The sequence below is a fragment of the Cinclus cinclus genome, chromosome 21 (genome assembly GCF_963662255.1).
Source record: "Cinclus cinclus chromosome 21, bCinCin1.1, whole genome shotgun sequence".
NCBI classification, from domain to species: domain Eukaryota; kingdom Metazoa; phylum Chordata; class Aves; order Passeriformes; family Cinclidae; genus Cinclus; species Cinclus cinclus.
In genome coordinates this window covers 671,704-699,063 of record NC_085066.1, presented here as the reverse complement: position 1 = coordinate 699,063, position 27,360 = coordinate 671,704, and the positions used below count along the sequence as shown (strand labels likewise).

General features: G+C 40.9%; 1 protein-coding gene across 1 annotated transcript in view; it reads left to right on the top strand.

Annotated features, from left to right (window-relative positions):
• Positions 1 to 217: 217 nt before the first annotated feature.
• The window catches only part of SLC39A10 (solute carrier family 39 member 10), a 31,542-nt gene continuing 4,399 nt past the window's right edge, over positions 218 to 27,360 (top strand). The window contains exons 1-9 of the mRNA XM_062506666.1: positions 218 to 232; positions 1,362 to 1,516; positions 13,382 to 14,443; positions 15,450 to 15,651; positions 19,354 to 19,523; positions 20,512 to 20,721; positions 22,091 to 22,211; positions 23,471 to 23,839; positions 25,663 to 25,743. Coding sequence (XP_062362650.1) covers positions 1,505 to 1,516; positions 13,382 to 14,443; positions 15,450 to 15,651; positions 19,354 to 19,523; positions 20,512 to 20,721; positions 22,091 to 22,211; positions 23,471 to 23,839; positions 25,663 to 25,743 — 2,227 coding nt within the window. The 5' untranslated portion in view covers positions 218 to 232; positions 1,362 to 1,504. The remainder of the gene's footprint in view (positions 233 to 1,361; positions 1,517 to 13,381; positions 14,444 to 15,449; positions 15,652 to 19,353; positions 19,524 to 20,511; positions 20,722 to 22,090; positions 22,212 to 23,470; positions 23,840 to 25,662; positions 25,744 to 27,360) is intronic.

Here is a 27,360-nt window from a genome sequence, read left to right as displayed (position 1 = left end):
AGCCGCCGCAGCGAGGGGCGGGCGAGCGGGCAGGGCCGCTACGCCACTTTCGTAGCGCTGGAGGAAATGGCTGCGCATTGGGCAGCGCGGGCTGCGGGGCCGCGTGTGCAGGGCGAGCGCGGCGTAGCCGGGTCTGTGAATAGCGCCGGCGGAGCGGCAGGAGGAGGAGGAGGAGGCGCCGCGGCGGTTTGGTACCGAGCGGAGAGGGAGATGCACACGGCACTCGAGTGAGGTAGCTATAAAACCCCATTTGTTTACATGCCCTCCCCCACAGCCGCCCGGCGCCGCGGAGCGGGTGGCGGCCGGCGCGGGCCGCGGCGGGGCGGGGGGGCGGCGGTGCGGGCGAGGAGCCGCGGCGGGCACGGAGCGGCGGCGGCCGGCAGCTCGCCCGCGATGCGGAGCGGCGAGCGGGGCGCGCGGCGGCGCGGCCGCCCCGTCACGTGGCGGCGGGGCGCGGGGCCGCGGGGTGGGCGCGGGGGCCGGGGGGCCGCGCCCGGGCCCCCCCGAGCCGGAGGAGCGAGAGGCGCCGCCGCGGCCCTGGCGCGTCCCCCCGCCGCCTTTCTTGCTGTGCTCGGGAGCCGACCGTGCGGCAGGTAAATGCTCCCCGCGCCCGGAGCGGGGGGGCCCGGGACGCGGCGGCGCTCGGGCGGAGGGAGAAAAAGGTGGGGGGGGACGGGCGAGGCCCCGCGTCCCGGCGGGTTCGGGCCGCCCGGAGCCGCCCGCGCTCTCGGTTCCCTCCGGCGGTTTTCCTGCCGGGAGCGGAGCGCGGCTTCGGGCGCGCCCCGGCCCTGCCGAGCTCGCTCGCCCGCCCTCGGTGCGGCCACGTGGAGGCCGCGGCGCGGTGGAAGGGCCCGGCCCGGCCGCCGGGGACCCCCGCAGCACTGGGCGGCATTTAGGGGCGGTGTTGGGACGGTGGGTGATGAGCGAACCACGCGATTGAGTCCTGGAACGGCTTACTGTTGGGATCTAGCGATAACAGTTGCGGAAAAATCAGTCGGGCTGCACCCTGCACGTAACCTTAAACAAGGGTAAGGGCAGAGGGGTTGGGAGGCTTTGTCACTGTACTGTACAGACACAGATACTGAGAGGAAAACGGTGATGTCCTGTTCACGACTGTCTCTGCTGCTTACGCTGCATCATTCGGAAATACGTATTGCACGTTGAAACTGCGGAATAAAATTGCTCTTTAAAATCTCTAGCCATCTTTGTCGTTTTTGGGCCTCTCTGCAGAAGTGTTCGTGCTTGCTAGTTGCTAAAACTCCCTTAGCAAGAGTTGCCTGAGTAGAAATACTTCTGGTTTCTAGCACTCTTAAGGCTGTATGTCTGTAGGTAGCAATCATCATGTGTTTTTTTTTATTAAGGTAGGATCTTGTACTGTAACATCAAGGGGACGTGTGATAACCTCGAGCCTGGTGCAGAACTGAGAGATGCACACTGGAAGACCTGGTTAGTTTTCAGAGGAGCGGAAGCAGTTGTCATCTAGTTAACAAAGGTGATTCCTGGCATGTTCCAGCCGGTATGTTCTTGTATCCCTTTGGGTAGTAGTAACTGACGCAGTGACATTAAAATAGAAAACTTGCCATATTCAAAAGGTATCATACGAGCTTTTCTAAATTCTGCTTTAACGGAGAATGCACTCTTGATTTCCTTTGCTGAATGACTCGCTTTGCTTCAGATGTGTAGGGAAATGGGAATTTGGAATGAGGCGTCCTATGCAACTCCAAAGTGAGAGACTTATGGTTACTCTATAGGCTAATAGTCTAGCATGGTAATGTAGGGCAATAACTGGAAAAAGCTCTATGGTCCCCAAGAAAATTGACCAGTGTCACTATACCAGCTAAATCTAGTGCTAAATTAATAGTTAAAGTACACTTGGTGGTGGTGTCCCTGCAGCATTTTTGTTTTAAACTCCTTTTAACTCGTGCTTTAGAGAAAAAAGTATGCAGCCATACACTGTTTCTAAAGGAGACTAGGGCTTGGATGGATGGATGGACGGATGGATGGATGGACAGTGAATTAATTGTGTGTGTTTGATGAGATTAATGGTGGCAGTTCCATATGGGCATTACTTCGGTGTCCATGAGTGATATGTAGAGGGGTTGTACACTGTTACCTATCTGCAGTAGCAATATGACTGGACATTCTGGCTACATTAAAAGAAAAATTCTCTGAAACAATGAGCTTTGTTTCAGTTAGTATTTGTGTAGGTGTTTGTGCTTTCCAGGTTGGCTTACATAACACCCAGGTATTAAGTCTGCAGCATATATCCAGTCAGTCACAAAACATGTAATTACAGCAGAGTTGTGGTTTAAAGTTACTCACATGTGTTCACAGGCTTTGTCTTAATGGATCTATTTCCCATTGCAAGAAAATAATTTAATGGAATTGGATCATCAGGATAATTCATACATGTTCTAAAAAGTTTACCTGACATGAAAAAAGCACATGCTAACTGTCATTACTGTGACTTGCACGAGTGAGATGAATATATACGTATGATAACATTAACATATCCAGCTTGGTGTAGGTTTCCTTCCTGGTCTTCACTAAGTCAAGCAACTGTAATTTACTCTTTCTGTTCATAATACATTTTCTGCAAAACCATGGCTGATTCAAGTCTGAAGAGGCTTTTTAAGTAGTGCCCAGATCACATGGACTTCAAGCTTGTACATAGTCCTAAAGGAAGTGTGCTTGGACTTGTTTGCCTTGGCTGTCCAGTTTCAGTGTCGTTTGATCATGGTTGTGCCTATTGTAAAGATTTATTCCTGTCTCTGTCACTGTTTTTACGGAAGTGGAAGTTTGTTTGGAGTGTAAATCAGTGATAAAGTAAATCAATTTGAGAACATTGATGTGTTTTCATCAGATGGAAGTGCTGACTGAAATTACACAAGCTACGTAAAAGCCAAACACCGTGAAAGTTTTTCTGTAAGTTAGGATTTGGTCCTTTACTGTAGTGAAGCTTGGTGGAAGGACTGTGGCATCTGTACAAACTGTTGGACAGTAGGAGGGATGGACAGACATCATTGCATGTGTCAGCAATGAACATCAGGCCAGAGTGAGAAAATCTCATTCAATTTTCTTCTCAGTTTGATGACCAACGATGTCAGAACACTTGGTATTTCATAGCATGTTATTTTTTAGGAAGTTTTCAGAATTGTCAAATCTCTCTTTTTGTAACACATTTTAAAATGCCAGTAGACGTTTTGGAGAAGGAAAGTTTAATGGCAGTTCTGTTCCTTAGGCAGGTATGCTTTTCACAGGATTGAGCTTTAGGTACAGGGTGAGTTCTGTGAATACTGAGAATTTATGCCTTTCGGGAAGCAATTTCTATTCTAATGTGAAGAAAATCTGTCTAACTTCCTGGTTTACTGTGGGAGTCCAACTTCATTTAGATGGCAATTATTTAAAACAATTTTATCATCTGAAATGTATTATCTTTGGGGGTGGGCTACTGAAGTTATCTCAAATGAAACTAGAAATTTTATCTTGCTGATAAAGGCCTGAAGTAAAACTTAATGGAGAAAGAATTAAGACTGCTCTTACATCATTCTTTAATTACAGCTGAGGTATTACTTGAAATAGACCTAATAAGGACTGGTAAGGGAATGTGTACCAATTAGGCAAAGCTAATAAAACCATTTTTTTTCTAAATTTCATAACTTGATTGAAATACTGGAAACCGTGTCCTGCCATGGTGTAACCTCCTAAAGGAGAGAAAGGTATGTACTGCATCAGTCCCCCTGTTCAGAGTATTTTAATGCTAGTGAATCAGTGTCATTGCTTCAGGGTTTTTGGATGTAATAAAAATCTGAGAAGTAAAGAAGTTTAAAAAATAGTTGTTTGAAGTCACTTTTGTTACCTCTTGTGATAGTGCAAAGTCTGTACAGGATTTAATACAGGATTTAATAAAAGACTTGGAAGATGTTAGCTGATGTCAGTCTCAATAGTTTCTGAGAAGAAGGGGGTGTTGGAATTGCATGTAGAGTGTTGTGCCTGTGCTGGGGGACATGATTCATTAGGCTGGAAATGCTCTCCTATCACTTTGTGCTGCCTCATCATCTCTCTTTCCATTTCCTGGCTGCTTTTTCCATTGCTGCAGAGGAGGAATGACTCGGCCGTTGTCCTTTTTCTCTCAGTGACCCAGGAGCTTCCTTCTCTGGCTGTCACCACCTCTGTAGCCTTGTGAAGTTTGTGAGAGAAAACTTTGTTCTGTGTGGACAGTCACAAGTCAGTATTAAACAAAGTAGCATGTGTATACAAAATGTGGATTATTAACAATGCTAACATAGGACTCAGAGTTTCTGGACTGTTCAGAGGTACAGAAAATTGTATAAGCATTCAGCTTGGTGCTTAAGTGATAAGCACAGTTCTGAATAAGTGTGAATAAGTCTGAATAATAAGTGATGAAGACACAGTTCTGAAGTCACTGAGGTAGCTAGACCAGTCTAGATTTGGGAGAAGGTCTGTGTAATACTGGAAGTTGATGTATAACTGATCGTGTCTGAAAGTCATCAGTCTATGTTGTGGTTGTTGAGATAAGATAAATGCTCTTCAGGTTCAAAATGTATGAAAGAAGTTTTATGCAGAATTTGCCTAAAATTGTAAATACAATAAACAGAGTATTTGTGCAGTGTTTCTATGTGTAGGTTATAAATGCTTTAGAAACAGTTACCAATCACAGCTCCTAGTAAAGACCACTATAGTCCAACATGAATTCCAGGCAGGTATTGTCATACAGTTTATATATAAAATTCAGATCTCTAGATTACCTGACATGCACCAGATTCATAAATAGCTCTTTAGGGTGATGATTATTAATGGACAAAAATAATACCTTCAATTCTCAAAGATAACTGTAAATGATAAATTATTTACAGCTGGTGATTTAATAGCTATAAGAAGTTCCTCTTTAACCAAGCTAATTGCTGATAATGGCATGCAGCCATACTGAGATTGGAGCATCAAAGAAAAACAAAGGAAAATGTATGTAATCTTCAAGATTGTCTCTTTAAGTAGACATTGTTCAATATTATTCTTTTTGTGGATTTCTTTTTGAGCAATATCTTTGTTAATGTTGATTTACATTTTAAATAGGATTGAGTAGCACTGAATTCCATGATAGCCATATGTCATTTGTACAGCTAGTACAGCTAGTAATGCCCCAGGTGAGGTTCCTGCAAGGGGGACCAGTGAGCCAGGGCTGCTTCTCAGTCCTGCTTCCTTTGTATCTTGTACAGAGCAGTCCAGAAAAGCTGCTTCAGTGTGCAGTGGAAGAGAGCACTCTGTTCCCCAGGATGGTTACACTGGTTCTCAGGGCTGTGCAATTTCTGTAACCGCTCCTGTGAGGAAAGCCTCTTCCCACCAGGGCTCCAGTACGCTGAGAAGCACTCTCATTCCATGAAATGCAAATGGTATCATATGGGCCACGTTTATTGTCTGGTGCTGTTTGCAGAATATAGTAGCATTTTTTTGTGCTGGCCTGAACGTCTGCGTCTAGAAGACAGTATCTCAGCCAAAAAGTACAGTTTCAGACTGTAGTAACATACATTAAAACTTCACAAATGATACTTGGCTGCAGTCCAAATAACGTTTCACCTTGCAATACTAAGTTTTTATGCTAAATATAAAATACTCCTACTTAGTTGATGTTTGTACAATACATAAACAGGATAGATTTCTGTCCTTGCTGATCTGAACTGTGCTTTGAGGCAGTTGTCCAGCAGAGGCATCATATTGACAGGGTCCACTTGCTCCCAGGCCATACATTTGGTAAATAAATACACAGTAGCTGCAGCAGGATGTACATACAAAATTTTGCTTTTCATTGTAATATGCCTGTAACTAGTTATTTTTTCACTTGAGTTGCTGTCTCTGTACTCCATATAAGAGATTGATTTTTTTTTTTTTTTGTGAAGTGTGTAGTCTAAATGTATGCATCTGTCTTGCAGAGTATGATATAGAGTCCCAGAAGTTCATTTTTGGTGGCTTTAGGCAAAAATTCTCAAAACTAGCTTTTTTTCTAAGTCTGTTCAGTAGTAGGGAGAGGAATGTGAGGAGTTAATGCTGACTCCTAAAAGAACAGAGGAAGATGAGATGCTTTAATAAAAATGCAGAAAGTATAGCAAATTCTTACTTTTTCCTTTGTATCAAGATTTGTGATTCAAATTAATTGCAGTAAAGTTACACTGAGTGACATAAAACACTTTCCAGTCTTTGAAGGTGATACTTTTGCTTCATACTGTACTGCTGTTGAGTTCTTAAAACAGGAATAGAGCTGAAGAAGGCAAATTGCCACTAATTTGTGGAAAACCCCGAGAGTTCCTATAAATAAATTATTTTACTGGAATTTTCTCCCTTACTGTAGCTTAATTGTTAACAGTAAATTGGAAAAGACAAAGGATTAATTATATTTTATAAACAAAATATTCTCAAAGTGAAACACTTAGAGGAGTACATTGTTCTACACATGAAAGGAATGTATATCAACAACGGGAAAACGCCACAATTTTTGCTGAATTTTTCCCATAATCTGTGAAAAGTGTTCCTTGTATTCAGTCAAGCAGTGATTTAATAATAGTGAAACACTGATTTGATGCCTCACGCTCTCTGCAGTTTTTTATTCTGGACATACAGTTAGTTTTATTTACTTCCCTTGACAATAAGCAGTGCCAGACCCTTAACATTTCTGCCTCACATATTACCAGTAATATTGTGCTTCCTTGCCCCCTTCTGTCTCTAATCTTGCACAAAGAGTAATACTGGGTATAAAAATTTTCATTATTTCACCTTCAACTTGTGTCCCTTCCAAATTAACGCTCAGAAAGGTTTATAGTTTGTGGTGAGTGATTTTTAGAGCCAGTCAGTATTTGTGTCAGTTTGATTGGCAGCCTCCATCAACACACAAACCTGTAATGAGAAGCCAGAATAATTTTGGTTAAAATAAATAATGGCTGGGAAATAGCATGCATTCTGTTGAGGTCTCACCTGGAATGTGGTGAAAATTACACTGATTGGTTCAGCTGGGCATTTCCTTGATGGATTTGGCTGTAGAAATATATGCACAGCTGTTTTATGTCCTGTGTCAGACTGGTTAAGTTACTTCTGAATCTGGAAGATTTCTTCACAAACGCCTTTGTCTCCCACAATTACTGAACAGAGACACATTTGGGAGATCACTGCTTCGAGCTGTCACTGGTTCCAGCAGCTGCCTGCTGGCTTAAGAGCAGCAGTTCTGGTTTCTTCTCTGGACTGAGTAAGTTTGCTAGGAAGAATTTGAGTGGCATGTTGGCATAGCACCTTGGAAAAGTCTGTGATGATAGTTCATTAACTAAATCTTGTATTTAAAAATAGAGATTTGATTAAATGGTGTATAATTTGAAACCTCTTCGTTCTAGGACTGGCCTTCACAATCGAGCAAATTTGACATAACATGTGTAAGGGAAGTGGACTTCCATAATTGACAACTTTTCTAAATTTGTTTTTCTGTTTTTTTCAAGTGAGAGATGTCATTGGCTTAGCAGTAGGCATGCATAATTCCTTTTTGGATTGTAGCGGTGATGGAGAGAGGTTTATTATAATGAAGTAGGTATTAAACACTCATCAAAGACATGCCTTTAATGCCTTCTAACATACCTCAAATACTACAGTGTAGTGCAGGATGAAATAGTTATAGTAGCCTAAGTTATAAGAAGAATAAAAGTACTGCAAATGCTTTTAGAAATATTTATTAATATTTAGAAACTTTATTAGAAATATTCTGTTCTGAAGGAAAAGTTGGAGAAAATATTTTCAAATGGCTTTCAATAGGAAATGTTTTTCAGTGTTATTTGAGTGCATTCTGAGGTGACCAGTTGTTCTATTTATGCTCTATCAAAATATTCAGTTAGACTGCAGATTAACCAGATCAGTAACTGGTGTTCCCATCTAAAGCTGGGTGCCTCTTTTTTTTGTGTGCACTGTGGTGTTTGTGCAGCTGCACGGTGAACCAGATAGGAAAAGCCATCTGTCTTGAAAACAGTATTATTTTTTTCTTTTTCTAGGCTGTTTTTCAGCAGAATCTAGTTGTACAGCTGCACAGTGAACAGATCAGCAAACAAATGTGCTGGTATCCAGAATGGTTTTGTGGGAATGGGAAGGAGAGAGTGAAGCAGTGGGGGAGGGCAGCACTGCTACTTTAAGTGCAGCACCATCTTAAAATACTTGTTGAATTTCAGGCTTGGTTCTGACCAAAACAATTTGCTTACTTTCAGAAGAAAAATGTAATATTAAAATGCAGCTGTAACTGGTTCATCTTTTCAAGTATTTCAATTTTAAAAGCACTGCTTGGTATCTTAATAGGATCTAATTGAACAGTATATTCAATACAGAATATTGGCACAAAAGCAAATTAGCTCTGTTATAAATTCTGTGCATTAATAGGTGTTTCATGGACTGCATCCAATTCCTATATGAAAGACTGAAAATTAATTCTTGGTGAGCAGAGCTAGTACTTACAGAACTTGCAAGCGTTCTGAAGTTTCTATATTCTTCTGAGCTCTGAGAGGGATCCTGTACTCAGCATTTTTTTACAAATAACTGACCCTTTAGAGAAGGCTGTCCAGTTTTTTAATGTTCAGAATAAATGCTCCTTTTCTGGATAACAGCTAGTAGATTGCTACTGTATTAGTTCAAGATAATTTTATTATGGCTGGGACTTGGCTTTTCAAATACTTCACAGATCAGATTTTTAGGAAGTATTCATGGTATGTTCAGTTATGCCTAAATGCTTTCTGTACTCTTTGAGTCTTATCTGGTATTAACTTAGCAAATAGGGCTTGGATCAATTAGTTGAAGGTCTCTTCTCACAAGGTGCCCCTCCTACTGGGCTATAGGTTTTCAAATGAATGAGTTTTACTGAAATCCAAAAACCTGTTTCACAGAAATTGAAGAAGAAAATACAGGAGATGGGTGAGAACTAAAGTTAGAAATGGTTAATTTTAACTTTATTGATCTGTAGCAGGTTTTCCTGTTTCCATCAGCAGAAGCTAATGTCAGCTTAAGACTGATAAGAATAGGTTGTTATTATTTACTTAAAATGTTCATGGTTTTCTTAAAATGTCTTTCAGTAGCAACAGTATCAATTTAACAATATTTTTAAAAAAAAAACCCTTAAAACTGTGTGCTAGATTAATAGGATTTGGTATTCTACTATATGTTAAAAATGTGAAATTTAAAAAATGTAGAGTAGATTCATTTGGATTTTGAGATTCCAGCCTTTTTTTAACTGAGTATTTGTATGAAGTATTGCTCAGTTCAGGATGGGGGAAGCTGCATACATCTCTCCTGCATGTACACTGGAGTGAATACCTGCAATATAGAAAATAAGTTGAATTTCTAGGACTTCTAAGAAAAACTGTCTTTGTGTAGTCAATAATTATTTCAAGAAATACTTTTTAAGAAATTGGCATTTCTCAGAGAGCTGTTACTCTGAAAAGTTCTAAGCAGAAATGAATTACACAAGTGCTGAACTTGAAGAGCCTCACAGTGAGAATGCCTTAGTTTGGTAAGAATATTGCTTTGTCCTTATTTTTAGCACCTCTTGTCTCTCTGAGTTCTCTCTTGCCTTAGCTGGAACATGTGACTCCAGTTGTGGAACTCGTAGCTGCCCATGAAATCTGGCTAAGGCACTTTACTCTCTGTGGTATTCAAGCTGAGTAACTTAGAGGAGTCAGAGAGATTTTTCGTAGATGAGCAGAACATTCTTCAGAGAAAACAAGGATAAGAAAGTTGAACAACAAGGGAGCGAAACTGAAATTACTTAGGAAGGAGCGTGGGAAGGGAAGAAATCAGTGCATTTGTATTACAAATATTCCAGGTTATTAAAATTGTTGGGAGTAGACAAGAAAAAGGTTTAGGGGGAAGAAAGTTGGGCACTTGAAATATTCTAGTCAGCATTGTACACTGGAAAAATGCTGTACTACGTGGGCTGCAAGTGCTGGAATAATAGATGTGGCTTTCATTTGAATTTGAATTTTGTGTGACCACATTATTTGAGTCCAACTTTGTTGTTTTAAGTGAAGCCTAACTCTTGAACTAGTTTTCCAGTCTCAGTGAAACAGCTGGTGATTAAATAAACAAAAGATGTCCCCACAAATCATGTTCATATTCCAGGCTTTAAGGCATAACATGCTATATAAGAACAGTTAAAATAGTAAGCACTGTGGAGAAATTTCAGAAGTCTGAGGGAAATTGAATAAAAAAAAAATTAAGAAGAAACAAAACCAAACCCAACTCTGATGACAGGTGCCTTTGTTTGAGTAGCTGAAATAGCCGAGGCAGACAGTGGTTTGCACAGGGATGTGCTGAGTTTTCCATGCAGAGCAGCCAGCTGTGCTCATGCCCAGGTGCTCTCACCTGAAGCCTCTGTGCGTGTGGATGCCCAGTCACTTCTCATTTGCTGGGAATGATCTCTTGCCCTGCTTCATGTGGAGGGGATAGGGTGCCCTGGGCAGCACCCCGTGCCTTTCTGAAATGCCCTCGGGTGGGACACACTTCATCTTTGCCCCGCAAATGTACACGTTCTGATTCTGGAGCTTGGCATAGCGGGGCTTGTCCCACTGCCTGAGGTGTCAGAAGGACTCTGCCTGCTCTTGCTGCAGCTCAGGGAAGTGTAGCAGATGCTGTCAGTTCAGCCCTGCCCTTTATGGGTGCTGTAGTTTCTTACCAACCCAGTCTGGAGTTATTTTCCCTCCTGTCTGCCTGGGATCGTGTTCCTCCTGTGGAGGGGAGGCAGCAGGGAATCAAACCAGTGAACAGAATTAGACAAAGGCTGACAGCAGTAGGCAGAATCTTTTCCAACTTTGGTGTAGCCTTGTACTCAGGTTGCCCTTCCATATTCTCTTGAGGGGATTTGAGAGTCTATAATGAGATCTATTTTCCTATAATGAGATCTGCTATACACAGTTCTGTGCCACTGAAGTGTTTAGAACTTGAACTTCAGCTTTCCAGTATTATACACATATGAGTACTGCCTGACAGCTTAAACATGACAGCTATTTCCAACTGCCTAGAGAATAATGAAAGTAGTTTAAAAAGAAGGAAATAATTAATTATTTCTGGTTGTTCTTTTGGAAACTTTTTATTATGGGTACATTTGTTTTTTAGGTATCTGTTCTGTAACAAGATTTCAAATGGAAGTGTGCTAGGGTCATTAGTGTTTTAACTGTAAAAAGAAAGGTAGCTGATTTTGAAACTGGTCTGATACTGCTCAGCTCTTTTTTTTTAGCAGTGAATCACAGTCATAGGTTACAAACTATTTTAACCACTAGGGCATGGAGAAAAGGTACCATTCAAAGCTAAACACCACAATTAGGGATGCATGACTAAAGTTTCCAAGTAATGTATTAGTAGTTTTGTGTGAGACAGTCACATGGAGAAGATCATGAGGTTGTGAAAAGGATTATGAGCATGCTTTCCTGGTAGAGATATTTTAGTCTGGATCATGCTTGTTTAAATGAGAATAATTTACCTTTGCTTGTTCTGATTGTATTGCCTTTATGTGGCAAAGGGGAAGAAAAGGTGTCTTATCTACAAAAGTAGTATTACTTAATATATATATTCATATATGAAAATAATATTTCAGTAAATTTTGGGGATGAACTTATCATAGTGAACTACTTGAAAAAGTTTATCACAGCCCTGAAATCAGTAACTGGAATATAGGGGATTGAACTGGAGACAAACCACAGTCATTTCAGACTGATGACTGAATAGTTGTTTATAAAAATAAACTACTAATGTACAATGAGTAGCCATTGGCATATCGAATGTCTATGGAATGAATTTTGATGGAGATGTCTCCATTTGACATAGCCTCTTCTGAGCTTGTATTTTTGAATGGGACGGCATTGCAAAAGAGAGTTTTGCCTTTTTAAAAAATTCTGTAAGTTTTGAAGCTCCAGTGTTATGTGATTTTTTTATATTTTGGATTTGCAAAGGTTTGTTTCTCCTGTAAAGGTTAACAGGAGAAAGGTTTCTCCCCAGTCTTTTGTGTTATCACATTTGCCATATGAAATCCTTAGAAGCGCCTTCTCCATTTTTCTGCCAACCTGTTACATTTATAGGAGCTTCCAATAGATTTTTTGTGTGTGTGTGTGTGTTCAGTAATGTGGTTACAAGTTTTGCAGCACAAAAGAGCAAGCTGGTATTCTGGGAAAGTGAGATGGACTTTAAATGTTTGTGCTTTGCTGCAGAGCACTTCCCTGGCCGGATTCACAAAGCACATTGCAGTGAGCAGCTGGGTGGGCTCGGGAAGGACAAGCAAGGAAGGACAAGTTTCTCCTGTGTCCCATGTGACAGTCAGTGGCACTTCAGGAGGCGCTGAGCCGGTCGCTCGCGTCTGGGAGCGCAGGGCCAGCGGCAGCTCGAGCCAAGGGGCACGTCAGGAACTAAAACTGCTGGCAGTGTTAAAGCACAGCTGGCCTGTTTCCTGTCCCCTTACATCCTTGCATTTGCTGCAGTGTAAAATGGTGAATTGTTTTGTATTCTGAACACAAGATAAGCTTTTGCAGTGTCTCCTTCATAACCTGGTGTTGAATTTTAAGTTTTTTACATGCAGCAATAAATTGAAAACCGCATGGTCTCAGTAAAAATATCAGCACTCACTGCTTTCAGCTCAACAGTTGTCAGCATTAACAGTATTTTCTGAGTTGTATAAGCAGGTGTTGTGCATATAACTCTGCTTTTATGTGGATGTCCATGAAGATCTTTGAAGTCAGTAAACCAATGTACGTGAAAAGTACCAAAAATAAGAACATTTAAGCTATACATCGAAGTCGGTTAATGACAACTTATTTTTACATTGGTAATGGGCGATTTAAAAATAGGGAATTGTGCAGCGTGTGTTTAGTGGTGGCACTTCAGCAACACAAAGAGAAGAGAGCAAATGGTGCAGGGGTTTTCAGCTATATTACCTGCCTGTCACCCCTGTGAACAGGAAAATACAGCACTGTTATTTAAAAATAATTTTGATTCTTTTGTAGCTTGTGTTTTATCAATATTTTCAGTGTTTTAGGTTATCGTAAGTATAGATGCCTCTGAAAATATGCATAAAATATTATGATATGACTGACTGTAAATGTTGTTAATCTTTTTCTTATCGTTGCCTCCTGTAAGGAAGGTTTGTAAAACCTCGTCTCTAAAATACACAGAGTCTGTCTTAGTGTTGTATGAGAAAAGTACATTCATATGATTTCTGCAGTAAAAGTACTGCAACTGCTATTCTTTTATTGCCAGTATCTAAAAAATTTTGTGAGCGATTGAGTTGGCGTAAGTACCGAACTGATCTGCCATTGACATTGAGACTGCTTTTGCAGCTAAGTGCTTCCCTTTGTGTTTCTTGTAGGAAACAGAGATGAAGGTACACATGCACACAAAATTTTGCATCATTTGTTTGCTGACATTTATTTTTCATCAGTGCAATCATTGCCATGGAGATGGACATAACAGTGGTCCCAAAAAGGATCGTGTACACGACCATAATGACTATCAGATCTCAAATGAATCATACTTCCAGAATGGAGGAACAGAATCTATGCCCAGTAAATTTTCAACGTTGGAAGCAGAAAATGAACAAAAATACTACATTGAAAAGATTTTTGATCGCTATGGTGAAAATGGAAGATTATCTTTTTTTGGCCTGGAAAAACTGTTAATAAGCCTTGGTTTAGGAGAGGTAAAAGTAGTGATGATAAATCACGATGATATTGGCCATGATCATGTTTCTCACTTGTATGCTTTGGAAGTACAGGAAGGAAAGCATTTTCATCCTCATAACCATGCTCACAGCCACTCAGATTCGGAAAACCAGACCACGGCCGGTGCATCTGCGAAGAGGAGCCATAGATGTGACGCCGAGAGAGACGCGGCGCTGCCCTCGCTGAGGGAGGACGGCAAACACGTTCACAACCAAAGCCGCCGCCACCACCACCACTCGCGCCCGCACCGGCACGAGCACAACGGCACGCGCCACTCGCGCAACGACTCCGTCAGCCACGGTGAGCGCCCCGAGCAGGGCCACGAGCCTTCCACGGACACAAACACCACTCAGGATCAGCCAGAGCGGAAACAACGGAAACAGAAGAAGAAGCAGAAGAAGATCAGCGAGACGTCGGGAGACGCTACGTGGGATTATGCCCCGGAGCACGATCCCGGCGATCAGTACGAGCACAATCGCGTTCACAAACACGACCGCATCCACGACGCCTCGCACGTGCACCACCACGACCGCAGCGGCGACCGCTCCGCCAGCCACGGACACCAGGATGGCAGCTCGGGCAGTGCCCCCGGGCACCGCCACACCAGCAAGAGAGAGGCCTCGCACAAGCAGATCAGTGTGAGGAAACACGCTCTTCCTGCAGCGCGCGGGCACGGGGATCATAGTGAAGATGGGCACAAGCGCGGAGAGGTGAGTGTGAAATGGAGAGCTGGTAAGTTGACTTTCAGTGCCGTCACAGAATAATTGAAGGTGCATACCCACAAATGACAGAGGGGCACGCTTGGACCATTGTGTAATGCACGTAAGCAGAGTGACAGTACTAGAGGTCACTGCCACAGTTCTGAGCTTGCTTTGAGTTGTCCTTTCCGTGTGCCCATTGCCCGTCTTTTCTCAGAAACCTACTTTCATACCTATTGATCTGTAAAGCTTTCTGAGATGCCCTGCTTGCAGGTGAGGTTTTTCCCTTCCCAGTATTCCTGAATACTGCCAGCACACACACCTTTTTTGGACTTCTTTCTGAATCTGAGATAATTAATGTTTTTTGAAAACTGCACAGACACTCTTTCCTAAAACACCTGCATCTTTTCAGCACACTTCTGATATCTTTGTCCTAAGAGATTAAGAAGCAATTGCAGTAACACTGTGCTTGGTGGAAGCTCTTCTGTTTTGTCCTTCAGCATCCATTATTTCTGCCAGCACCATAAATCCCTTCCCCTTACAGTTAACTACAGATGCAGGACCTTGTAAAGCAGTAATTTTAAACTAAAAGGATGGAGGGAGTGCCAAGTTCAAGGCTTCAAACTGTATTGAAAACTAAAACTTGAAACACAGAAGGTAGATAGGTAGGTGAACAGAGGTGTTAAAAAAACCTATTTTGCATTTACATTCTTCCACTCTTCACCTGTTGCTCTTTCTTAATTGCTTGTATTGTGTAAAGACTATGGAAACTGCTTTTCACTGACATTTATCAAAAGTTATGTAGGTGTTTGGAGACTCTGAGTTTGCAGTGCAGATATTTTTACTGTTTCTTTCTCTCATAAATCGCTTAGATCAGTTTAAGACATGTTTTAGTACTGGTGGAACATTTGATCCAAAGTTTCTGCCTTGTTTGCGTTCTCAATAATAATATTGTGCATTTTCCATAAGTGAAAATAGATGCTTTTCTATTTAATTTGTTTGTACAATTTGCTTGCAGTGCTTAAATGCTACACAGCTGCTGCGATACTATGGTCTGGAAGCCAGCTCCCTAATATCTCCTGAGCTCTTTGTGTACATGTGTCCTGCTTTGCTCTACCAGATTGAGAGAAGGCTTTGTATTGTACATTATGATGAGCTGGAAGATTTTACAAGAAATAAAAATGCATCAACTGAGAATAAAGATAAAATAGGTGCATCAGGTAGGTGTCTCTTTTTCTTAGTGGGACTGAGGTGGTCCATATGTTTATCTTGAAGTTGGAAAGCTGCAGTGTTACTTTGGTACTAAATTTCTTAATAAATTTGACCTGGACGTATTAATTCAGGAATAGAGAACAACATTTTCATCACAGTTCATTCACTGGAAAATGATATTTTAAGTGTTACTATTTTTGTATTTAAGCAGTGGTACAGATCTGTAGAATTGGCGTGCAGAATTTTTGGTGAACTTAAAAAATGGCATAAGCAAGTACAAGAGCATTTAAATTGCCATTTCTGACACTTCCCTTTTCTGACTATTTCTCTCTGTGCTTATGACAAGTATTCCCTCAAAATCCTCTGCTGCCAGTTTTAAATTTTTTTGTGTGTACCTTGAGTAAAACTGAGTAGACTCTCATCACCATAGTTCTAAGTTAAAATATTTCTACTACTGCTAAAGCAGTTACTTTAAGGGTAGAATCCACTCTTGTGATTTCATGACTGAATGTACTTTTCAAATACATGTTTGCCACTGCTACCTTTCATAAATTATAATGGAACTGTTGATGCTTAGTTGCATAAAAATATTAAGCATCTAAAAAATGTTGGATATAATGTCTGTATTTTGAAAATAAAAGTATTGGTGATGTGAATATTGATTAGTATGTAGGTGCATATTAGCATCATTAGAAATAAAGCTTGAAATAACTGCATTCTCATAGATGTAAATAACTGTTGGGAAGGATGCATTGCAGGTAATCTTTCTTAACAATTTGAGAGTCATTAAAATAATTCATTTCTTATAGATAAATCTCCTCTAGTGACATATCTGCTGCCTTGTTATCTGTTCAGAGATTGCTGTAAAGCAGATACAGTGGGTGTTTTGTACAACATCAAATTGCTTTGTGGTGTGGTCTCAGTGTAGTAAGAGCTGACCCCTGCCTTAAAACCAAGAGCATTGCTAGAGTAGCTCTAAGCATTTTCTGCCAATTAAAATGCTGAAACCCTATACAAAACTGTCATGTTGCACATGCTTTGAAGCAGTTTAATTAGGAAGCTTCTACAGATGAGTGCTTCTTTTTAAAAGATTGCATTTTATTTCTCTGTAATGAGAAAGAGAGTTCATTAATAACTCAGCTTGAAGACCTTTAATGTTTTAAGAGACTTAATTTGCAAAAGTAGTGAAGCAAACGTCGGTCACAGAGTAACTTAACCTATGGATTGTAGGATTGTACTAAAATGAAAACATGTGCCTGCCTGAGCTAATATAAACATTTTTAGATAAAAGTATACGCCAAAATTAGAAGGTTATAGTCACTTTTAAAGTTGAGCTTTCTGTGGTTTACTTTAGTTTTAGTTAAAGCTTTCAAACAGTCATAACAGACCAGTGCTGCTTCTGTTCACTGATATCAACCTGTGAGGTTTCCATTACCTCTGCTACTGTGGTTTTCTAAGGCAAAATAATTTAATTAACTGATGACCAAAAACTTACGAAGCCATGCTGGGTTTTCTTCCTGTAATTTACAGATAGTTCTGTGACCTCTTCTAATTGAGGATTTTCAAGGGCTCATCCACAGAACTGAGCTGTCACGGTGTACCTGCTGTAAGAGGGGGCATTGTCACCACTGAGGCACCTGAACTGAGAAGGAAAGGCACACCCTGCTATGAATGAAACCAACAGAAGTCAGACAAGTAAACAGGGAGTGCTTTGTTTAAAGATGGAGATAGGTCAGAGCTGTTGATAAGAAGTGTCTCAGATGAGATATAAGTTGTAATTCTGCCTGTGCAGATGCCAGTGCTCCCTGGAGCTCCATCCGAGAGGGGCACGGGTTCCACGTTCTAATCTCACATGCCTTATCTTAATCATGGTGCTGTGTTTAGGTCCTGTATCATCCATAGGAATATTCCAACCCCTCAGAGGTGTATCTGCCAAACCTGCTGTGATAGATGAAACTTAAGCCTTTCCATTTTTCTCCATGTAAGGCTGTTGATCATCTAAGCTGGCACTTAACACCAGAGTGTGTCCAGCTTGGGGGCAGTGTCCTGCCCAGTGCCTGTGTCATTTTTATCTGGGCTGCTTGTTCATGCCTGCTTGATTGAGCACTGAGGGACAGCTCCATGTATGCTGGGTTTTCAGCAGATCCTGTCAGTCCAGGCTACCTGGCTAAAGTGCTCTGGGCATCAGTCAAGGCTGTGGCAGTAGTTTGGTCATCGGGGTCCTGCCTGAACTTTAGACCTACTTTTGTATTCCTGTTTTCCAACCTCAGTTTTTCAGTTCCTCATCTGACTGCAGACCTTGCCTTATCACCAGTTCTCTTTTTCTCTGGTCTCAGTACTCATGTCTTGTCAGTGTGCACCTCATACTGTCTAAAGCTTTTCCCAGTCATTTTCTCGCAGTGGATGTGGTCTTGTGCCCTTTGCATTTCAGTTGGATTGTTTCCTTTTGTGCAGTGCTGTGGAATGACAGCCACAGACTTCGTAAGAATGAATATCCCAAAATAAAATTTAAAGCAGCAGATGTTGTGAGCTTTGCTGTTGAACCAGACCGAGCCTGCAGCAGCCACACTTCGTTGGCAAAGTTGTGTCACATCTGCTCCACAGTGGGTTTGGTACAGACAGAATTCTTGTGGTGTTTCACCCCGATGTTGGCACCGAGCAGCTACAACGTATTTGTTCCTCTTTTCTTCTCCTCTCACCCATACCCTGCCCCATTATCCAGGATGTTTCCCCTACTTGTGGACCCTCATAGATGCAAGAAAAGTCAGATTGTGCTCTGAAATGTGGAAATGTCAGTGATTTTGAATCAGGAGTTGTAATTTACATTAAAGTTGTAAAATTGTGTAGACTTTTTGATTAAAAGTGGAGCTAGGAAAAACCCTGTGGAAGAATCAGCAAAAATTTGTGCTAAAATTTAAAGAAATTATTTTATTAAAGTGAAATGCTGACTGTAGGAGCCATGTCTCTGTTTATAGGATCTGTTTCTTCTCTTAATTTTTTCTTTTTAATGTCATGTAGAAATTCTCACATCTTCCCTAATTAACAGAAATGTGTTGAGTGTACCACATTCCATTATCACTTCTTCCTATGGCAACAGTAGAGATTCTCAGAAAAAATAAATGCTGCTATTTGGTGGTAGCAAGTTTCTTTCAGCCTTTCAAGCTCTTATTGTAGCATTCAGTTTGAGTTCCTCTGCTGAAGGTTGAGTCTTCTGATGAATAAGTCTATGTTTCAAAGCACCAGGTGAAATAAATAGTGCCAAACTAAGCCTGTGACTCCAAAGGGGGAGAGATACAGAATCCAGAAAAAAATTGCATCAGAACTATGTGTAAAACATCTGTTACATACACATTAGTGCTTGTAGAGCCCTAGTAAGTTAAGTAGCAGAAATGGTTTTGTTCCAGTCATGAAGGGCTACAAAGCTAAGCCTGGAACTAGCAATCAGGAAGAATTGCTGGGCTCTTTTTAGCTAATTGTCTTCTGATGTCTCACTAGATGATACTGTGCTGTGAATAAGTTTGTGTATTTTTGGTTTCCCTGTGAACTTCAGTACTGCCTTTATATTTTTCAGCACTTTTTGAATGAGAAATCATACAATTTAAGTTAAAGGAAAGTCACCTTTTTAAGAGATAGTTGAAAGTCATTGATCAGCCTTAAAAGATTTCCTGGTGTTGTTCTGATAACCTTTCTGTGTTCATTTCTTCCCACAGCCTGGTTTTGTGGTATCATCTCTATCACCGTCATTAGCCTGCTTTCCTTGCTAGGTGTGATCTTGGTTCCCATCATTAACCAATGGTGCTTCAAATTTCTTCTAACTTTCTTGGTAGCTCTGGCTGTAGGAACAATGAGTGGAGATGCACTGCTCCATCTCTTGCCACATGTAAGTATGGTCTCCTTACCACTTACTCTTCATTGTAAATGAGTCTAGAATTTTTTGAGGAATTGTTTGATAGTGTCAATAAAGAAATGTTCACTGATGCACCTGTAGATTGACTTGACTGTGAGGGACACCAACGCTATTGGAGACTTTCTGCTGAGAGAAAGGAATGAAATGTGTTTCTCTAAAAAAAAAAAAAAAAAAAAAAAAAAGGTGGGGAAATGTAGTTGTGTATTCATTGTAGAACTGAGGTCACGCTATTGTGAAACACTCATGTGCCCAACACAAGAGTATTTTAAAATTAGCAGTATTGCTGTCTCTTGTTTACTGATAGTTGTGTATCAGTACAACCTAAAATTATTTCCTGGGGATTAACCTGCCGGGTTACTAGATTTGAGGGAGAAGATAGCCTCTAATGTTCTGAATCAAGCAATTGTCAAGGAATTGTCCAAGCAGCTTTTAATTCATGATGGTGTACTGTAATTCTTCAAAGGGAAAATGTTTTCTAAAATTTTGTTACCTCAGTTTCTTAGGACAAAGACAAATATTTACATGTTTTCTTTGTGTAATTCTAATACATATTTTGATGTTAGTTTTTTTTTGTTTTGTTATTTTGATATTTCAGATCTGAATTTGGGCTTTAATTGACTGTAATAGTTTAAATAGTTTAAAAATATCATAAGGCTTGGTTGCTATTGGGAGTGTAAGAAAGGTAAATTGCTTGTGATATTTTTGAGAGTTAGTCTCGTCTTCAGCATCGTGAGAGGAAAGCTGAAGCTATATTATCTACCCCCTCAGAAAAAACAAATTCCCAGAGGAATATTCTTCACCGATGAGGGTAACAAGCAGCCTGTTGAAAAGCTTACGCGGCAACGCGTGTCAGTGTGAAGAAAAGCCAAGAAAGGGTGGGGGGGTTTCTGTTGTTCTTTTCCGGCCCAGCGCCATTTCAGTGTCCTGGCTGCCCCAGTGGTGTCCCTTTGTCTCCCCCCAGTCCCACGGAGGTCACAACCACAGCCACCACCACGGCCAAGGGCACGAGCACAGGCGCGCGCACCGCCACGGCCACGGCCACGCGCGCACCGAGGGCTTCCTGCAGGACAACGATCCCGTGCTCAAAGGGCTCCTGGCGCTCGGGGGCATTTATGTTCTGTTCATCATTGAGCATTGTATCAGAATGTACAAGCATTACAACAAGCAGAAGGTAGGTACCGAAATGCAGCGCTGTTTAAAACTGCATTACCTAAAGCTGCCCTGTGAGTGCTGGGGAGCAGAGTTTGCTCTGTGAGCAAGTGCTGCTGCTGCTGCTCTGTGTTCTGTCTGATGTTACGGGAGGGATCCCTTTCCTAAAGAAGTTGCTTTTCTCAACAAGGCAACTTGGGAAAACGGGGTAGAAATCTGATGGAGAAAGCTGCAGCTTTCTGGCTGCTACGTTTGGAGGCAGATATAAGTTTTGTTGGTTTTGTTTTGTTTTTTGTTTTGTTTTGTTTTGCAAAAACAGGAGAAAGTATTATGTAAGAAAGATCTGGTTAATTGTCAGATAATTGGCAAGAAATTTAGCAGTATGCTCTTACCTAACATGTCAGTATGACAGAGGCATCCAGGTTTTCCACATCAGAAAAATGCTGAAATTTTCAGACCTCCTGCTTTCTATAAATTGCCCATCAAATTTTAACTTGTTTCTCAAAAAATTATTGGATTTTTAGTGCTGGAGGGATTCTGTATTTATGATAGGGGTATAAAAGGAGAGCAAGTACCCTGGGGAATGTGAATGTGCATGGAAATTCAGTTTTAGCCTTTGCCTTTTGTCATTCAGCTTTGAGGAGAAAATTACCATGGTATAACTCCAGCTTGCTTTTCCCAAAATGACTGTGAAAACTTTTCAGCTTCTCTGTTTTCATATCAGACTTGCTGTCTGAGCTGGACAGGCAGCAAAAGATCTCCTGTCTTGGAGGAGCCATTTCTTAGATCTTCTGATGAAAGGATGAAAACTGTTACATTGGTCTTATCTTTCTTGAGATTAATTAAACAATTAAATCCCCTAGGCTGCTTTGGCAAATCCTTGGGTTCTGCTGTATGGGCTGCAGATAGAGAAGAAAGCTTGCTGCTTTCTTAAAGGGAAATAAATACAAGGAAATTATAGGAATATAAATAATAAAAATATAAATAATATAATAAATACTATAAATACTAAAAAATAAAGTTGAACAAATTGTAGGAGCTGTTCTTGCTCCATGTTTGCTTTCTTGAACAAATCTAGTAGCTGTGTGGAAGTATTTCTGGGCCGTGAGAGCAGTCCTTGTCAGAATATCCCCTCTTGCTAAAATCAAATATATCTCTGTGTGTGTGTTTGGGAGTGAGATTTCATGGTAAGTAGCTAAGAATTCTCGCTGGGATGGGGATTGTTGCTGAGCCTTATAAAGATCAATATTCTGAAGTAGCATATTTCTGTCATACAAGGTAAGAGAGAGTACCTTGATCTCTTTAGAAGAGATCTTTGCACAGCATTTCAGTTCCTGTTATTTCCATCAATGTCCTTTTATAAACCACTCATTACCTGTTTTCTGTTACAGAGTAAGCAGAAATGGTGCAAAAAAAACCAGACTGAAGAATCACCAATAGGAAGGAAACTTTCTGATCACAAGTTAAATAACAGGCCAGATGCTGACTGGCTTCAGCTGAAACCCCTTGCAGGTAGGCAGTTAGTGTCAGAATTCTCTCTAACTGTGAGATCCAAAGTAGGAGCAGGTTACTGGGGCATGGTGTGTACCATGTAACCTCTTGTACAGTTTGCTGCTATTATGCAAATCATTGTTAATCAGACTTAATAGGCTTTTCCCTATTAAAACTTTTTTTTTAGTTTTGTTTTCCTTAGATCTGAGAGCACTCTAAATATTTCCTAATATGCCATAGAGATGGTTCTTAGACTTCTGAAGCAGTTTTGGGTGGCTGTGGGTCTTCGGGTGTTTGTTTGTTTGTTTATTTTCAGGGTGTGTTTTTGGTTAAGCTGTGCCTGACTAGCTCAGCCCTGGCAAAAATTCACACTCACAAAATGAATCGGGATATCTGCTCCACTTTGAAGATTCCAGCATCTGACCAGTTACAGATAAACAAAATCTGTTTCCTTCCATAAATACAACAGAGTATCCTGAATATTCCTCAAGTATTCAAACCAAATTTTGCACACTGTTCCTTCATGACAGACTGTGAATGCTCATGCTGTATGTACTATCTCCCTTCTCACAGGGAGGAGAGAAGGGCAAAGGCTTTGCTCCATAGCATTCTGGTTCTGTTGCCTGCATGGCTGCAGAATTAATTTGTTGATGAAGAACCTACACGAATTTGTATTTGTACAGATTAGGTTTATTTAATTTGATTGGTTTGTAGAAGGGAGAGTTAGGCCTGCAGCCTTCTCCATTCAAACAATCTCAAAAGGGACTTGGGGCAGTGACACAGAACGTGGAAAGTCTTTCAGCAGTGCAGTGGCTGGAGCATACATTTGCAATGTCCACATGACAGTGGAGGCTGAGCTGTGAGCTGTATGGACATGTGCAGCCAGAGCCAGGTAGGGTTTCCTCAGCCATTCAGATCCCATCTACAGCTCTAAGACATGATCATCATTCTGGCAACTCTCCTTTGCCAGTGTTGAACCATAAACTTCGTTAGTACAAAATTACAGGCATGAGCATAGGCTGGGCTGATTTGAGTGCTATGGATGCAGTGCTGCTGCCTTGTAGGGGGGATTTCATATATCCTACATGCAAATTTGTGAAAAAATGTCTCAATGACAAACTTGGTTTTTGGATTGAATGCTGACAACAAAGTTACTCGACTGGGATGTGTTTAAATATTTGCTTTGCTTTCCCAGAGCAGTTAACTCTTAGTTCAGGGGGGCAGTGGTTACTGGTTAAACAGGAATTAAGTCCATGTCTCTCCCAACTGGTGTGATGCAGGAGCAGATGACTCAGTTTTGTCTGAAGATCGACTGAATGAAACTGAACTCACTGACTTGGATGGGCAGTTGGAGCCCCCTGCCAAAAGCTACCTGTCTGTGGAAGAGGACAACAACCTGCACCACTCTCACAATGATGTCTCCCACGCCGGCCAAGAGCACGAGCTGCACGATTCCGAGTATGACAGCCATGGCGAAGATAAAATGATAGCTAGAAAACACAGTCACCACTGGCATCACAAACATTCCCATCATTCCCATGGCCACTGTCATTCTGGAAAAGACCTGAAAGATACTGGGATAGCTAATATTGCTTGGATGGTAATTATGGGAGATGGCATTCACAACTTTAGTGATGGCTTAGCAATCGGTAAGCAAAAGCACTGAGTATTTCTCAACAGTTTCTCCTTACCTTTAGTAACTCTGCTAATATTTGACTTATCAGTGATCACAGGTAAGGCTTCCAGTTAGCACCTGTGGTTACTGCCATTGTTCAGTCTCCTGCAGAGCAGAAATTAAAAGGCTGTCAATTGTAATGGTTTCCCTTTAGTTAACATTCTGTGCTATTTCCACTAAAATTATTGTATCAGTAGCAGTGACAGTCACAATCTCTGCCAAGGAGAGATGGGTTCAGACAAACCTTGGGAGATACGGAGCACAGTATCCATGTTTCTTGTTTGGGTCTCGGTTGCCTTAGAATTATAAATCAATGCCTTTCAGTCTTATTTAGAATGATATTTACTAACAACAATAATAATATTATTTCTGTTATTGTTAATACATAGAATTGCACAATACTTGCAAATAAACACTGTGAATCAGGTTACAGGAATAATATTTAAAAGTGTTACTTAGGGTAGTTTAATTTTTGTTTAGGCAAAATATTATTTTGGTTCACGGTCAGTAATGATTTCTTTCTAGCCAAGTGCAGAAGAAATTGAAGAGCCAAGCAGATTTTATTAGATTTGTTAAATGAACCTGGGAGTCACACAGTGCTCTAAATGGGATTTGAATTGTAAAGTGTATTAATTTGGATATACAAGTCAGTATGATGGTGACAGGACTGAGGTGCATATTTGATTTTTTACTAAGGTAGCTGCTTAAGAGCACGCAGGGTTCTGAACTAATGGCAGAAGGGGACACACCCATTTTGAACGATGGGGGATAAGCATTTGTCAGGGTCTCTAGCTAACTGTGGAATCTACTACAGTTTCTCCACTTTGTTCTGACAACTTCTAAAGAAACTAAACTCCTTAAAAATTGACTTGTTGCTTCACTTCCACATTAAACAGGTAAGACATTTAGACAGTGGCTTCTAAGGCCAAAAACAATTACCACGCCTTCTGTTGAGAACTTCACAGTATTGAAACTCCATTTCTAAATATTCCTGGCTCGAGCCTAAACAGCTGAATCTGTGGTAAAACGTAGATTTTATAAAAGCATGCTCATCTTTTTAATATATCAAGCTGTGAGGAATCCAGAGGAAAGTTAAATTTCCCCTCTGTCTTCATATTGTGTCCCCTCTTTCTGCTTTATGCTGCCTGTTTTCACTGCTTTCTGCAGGCTCTTTTTGTGCTTTTCTCTGCTACAGTACAGAAATTTAATACAAGTTTTCTCATCTCAGAGTTATTTAAGGTATGAACTTAAAAGCTGATTGAATTCAATTAGTTTATGCAAAAGTACTGAAATATAATTTATGGCAATGTTTTTATCCTTATTATTTTCCAGGTCTGGCTTACTAATATTGCTGATATGTACTCTAAAAATAAGAAGAAAGGAGCTAGAGAGATAATGGGTTAAATATTAGTTTGGATTTCCAAGCTGGAAAAGAGAGAGCCAAACTCTTGCTCATGTGCATTCCTAACTGCCCTCATGTGCTTGAGAGTTCCTAAGAGTGTAAAAGTGCTGCTATTTATTAGCTTAATGCCTTTATGTCTCATTTTTGGCCAGTTGTGTTCTCCTCTCCAGAGTCTGTCTTTCAAATAAATGAGTAATAAAGCCTGCAGTGGTAATGCACATCCAGGGTGCTTCAGTATTTCCCATTTCTGTACAGACAGGACACAGACATACTTAAAAATACTAGTGTGCATTCTAACAGAAGGTTGTCAGCTCTGCAGAGTCGATTGATTCTCTGACCTGAAAATAGTGAAATATAATTTTAATTTTTTTTTTCTTTTTTTTTTTTTTTTGTAGGAGCAGCTTTTAGTGCTGGACTGACAGGGGGAATTAGTACATCTATAGCAGTATTTTGTCACGAGCTTCCTCATGAATTAGGTAACTAAGTGTAGAGACTCCGTGCTCCGTCTGTACAAAATCCTTATCCAAAAGCTGTCGTGATACTGTGATAAGCACAATGCAGTGCAGAAGCTGCAGTGGTGACCAGAACTTCACAGGGTGAGGGAGAAATAATGCTTCAGAGTAGGTACTACTATAGAATTATATTGGTAGTGTCTAGTTACAGCACTTCCGTGAATCTTTTTGAGCATGTTTTAAAAATGTTCTTAGGAGTGTACATTTTACATAGCTCTGCTTTTTACAGAGTTTCACATTACTGTGTGTGGCATTTTCTTACACAGACTTAAGTCACATAAGTAAACACAGGTTTACGTAAGTGAAATTCCATGTGGGAGTCTTCAGAAGAGGCTTTGTTCCAATTGTGACCAAGTTCAGCTGGTGTGACCATTTAGGGTAAAGCCTGTAAGGCACTCTTGGCCAGTGCCATTGATTCTTCTCCACTAATGGAAGCATTTCTCCTGGAGGTTGCTAACTGTGGTGAAACCCATTGTTTTCACATTGCATGAAAATTTACGCCACCCTGAGAGTTTAAAAAGAGCAGCCAGAGACACAAGGAATCTTCTGGTTTTCCACTGATGTGAAGCTGTGCTAGATTGAGCTATGTCTGTACTCACAGCTTGCTCACTTGCAGAGCTGCTGGCTCTGAATGATCAAAAGTGAGGCTAAACAAGTACTTCATAAACCTTGGAGGTGATGAGGGAAAGCATTTTATGTAGGCAGCTCCTGAGCTATAGGTAAATTGTGGCCTCAGCTGGGGAGATAACAGAGCAGATGTTTGTGGTTTGACACCTGTGCTGTACAATCAGTAGTTAAGTGAGGGTGCTGCAGTATATGAAGGATTGCAGTGTATATTAAAGTGCTTAGAACCTGACAGCATAGCATGATGAAATTGACCTTGTATAAGGGGTGAGTAATTTATGCCTATTTTTTTATTTTTTAAGATTTTCATATGTTTTGATTCTAATTTGTGATTATAGATTAGGCAAATAATTTCAGGCATGTGTGACATAAGAATATTATACTAATTGCCTCATGTCTGTAGATCATCTTACACTTCTCACAATCACAGGAATTCAGTTTGAATGGAGTAAAACTATTAGAGCCTGTAGATTTTTACAGAATATCTACTTTTACCACCTAATCTAGCAGAGCTGTCCTGAATTCAGAATAAAACACATTAACCTGGCACGTCTTAGACCAGAAAACTGATTCAGTGTGGATATGAAGTCATTCTCGGTGAATGTAACTCTTCCTAGTGCTCAAATTCATTGTCACCTTCTGTGGGGACAAATGCCTCATTGTCCTCTTCCTGGATTTGCATAATGAGGTGTGTCTAGCTAAGAGGTATTTTCACAGGTATTGATCCAAACCAAGCTTCTGGTTTTACGTGCCAGGAAGAACTGAGAAGTAGAGGCGTGCGTGCCACACAGGCATATTCCCAGTGGGAAGAGCAGACCTAGACTCCTGCACTCCCCTTTCACAATTAATCACTTGCCACCTTTCTGAGAGTCCGCACGATGCACGGGCACCTGTAAATCACGTTTCAGTCGAGGGATCGCCGCGCACAGCTCTTGCAGGGGAGTCACAGCGTGCCCA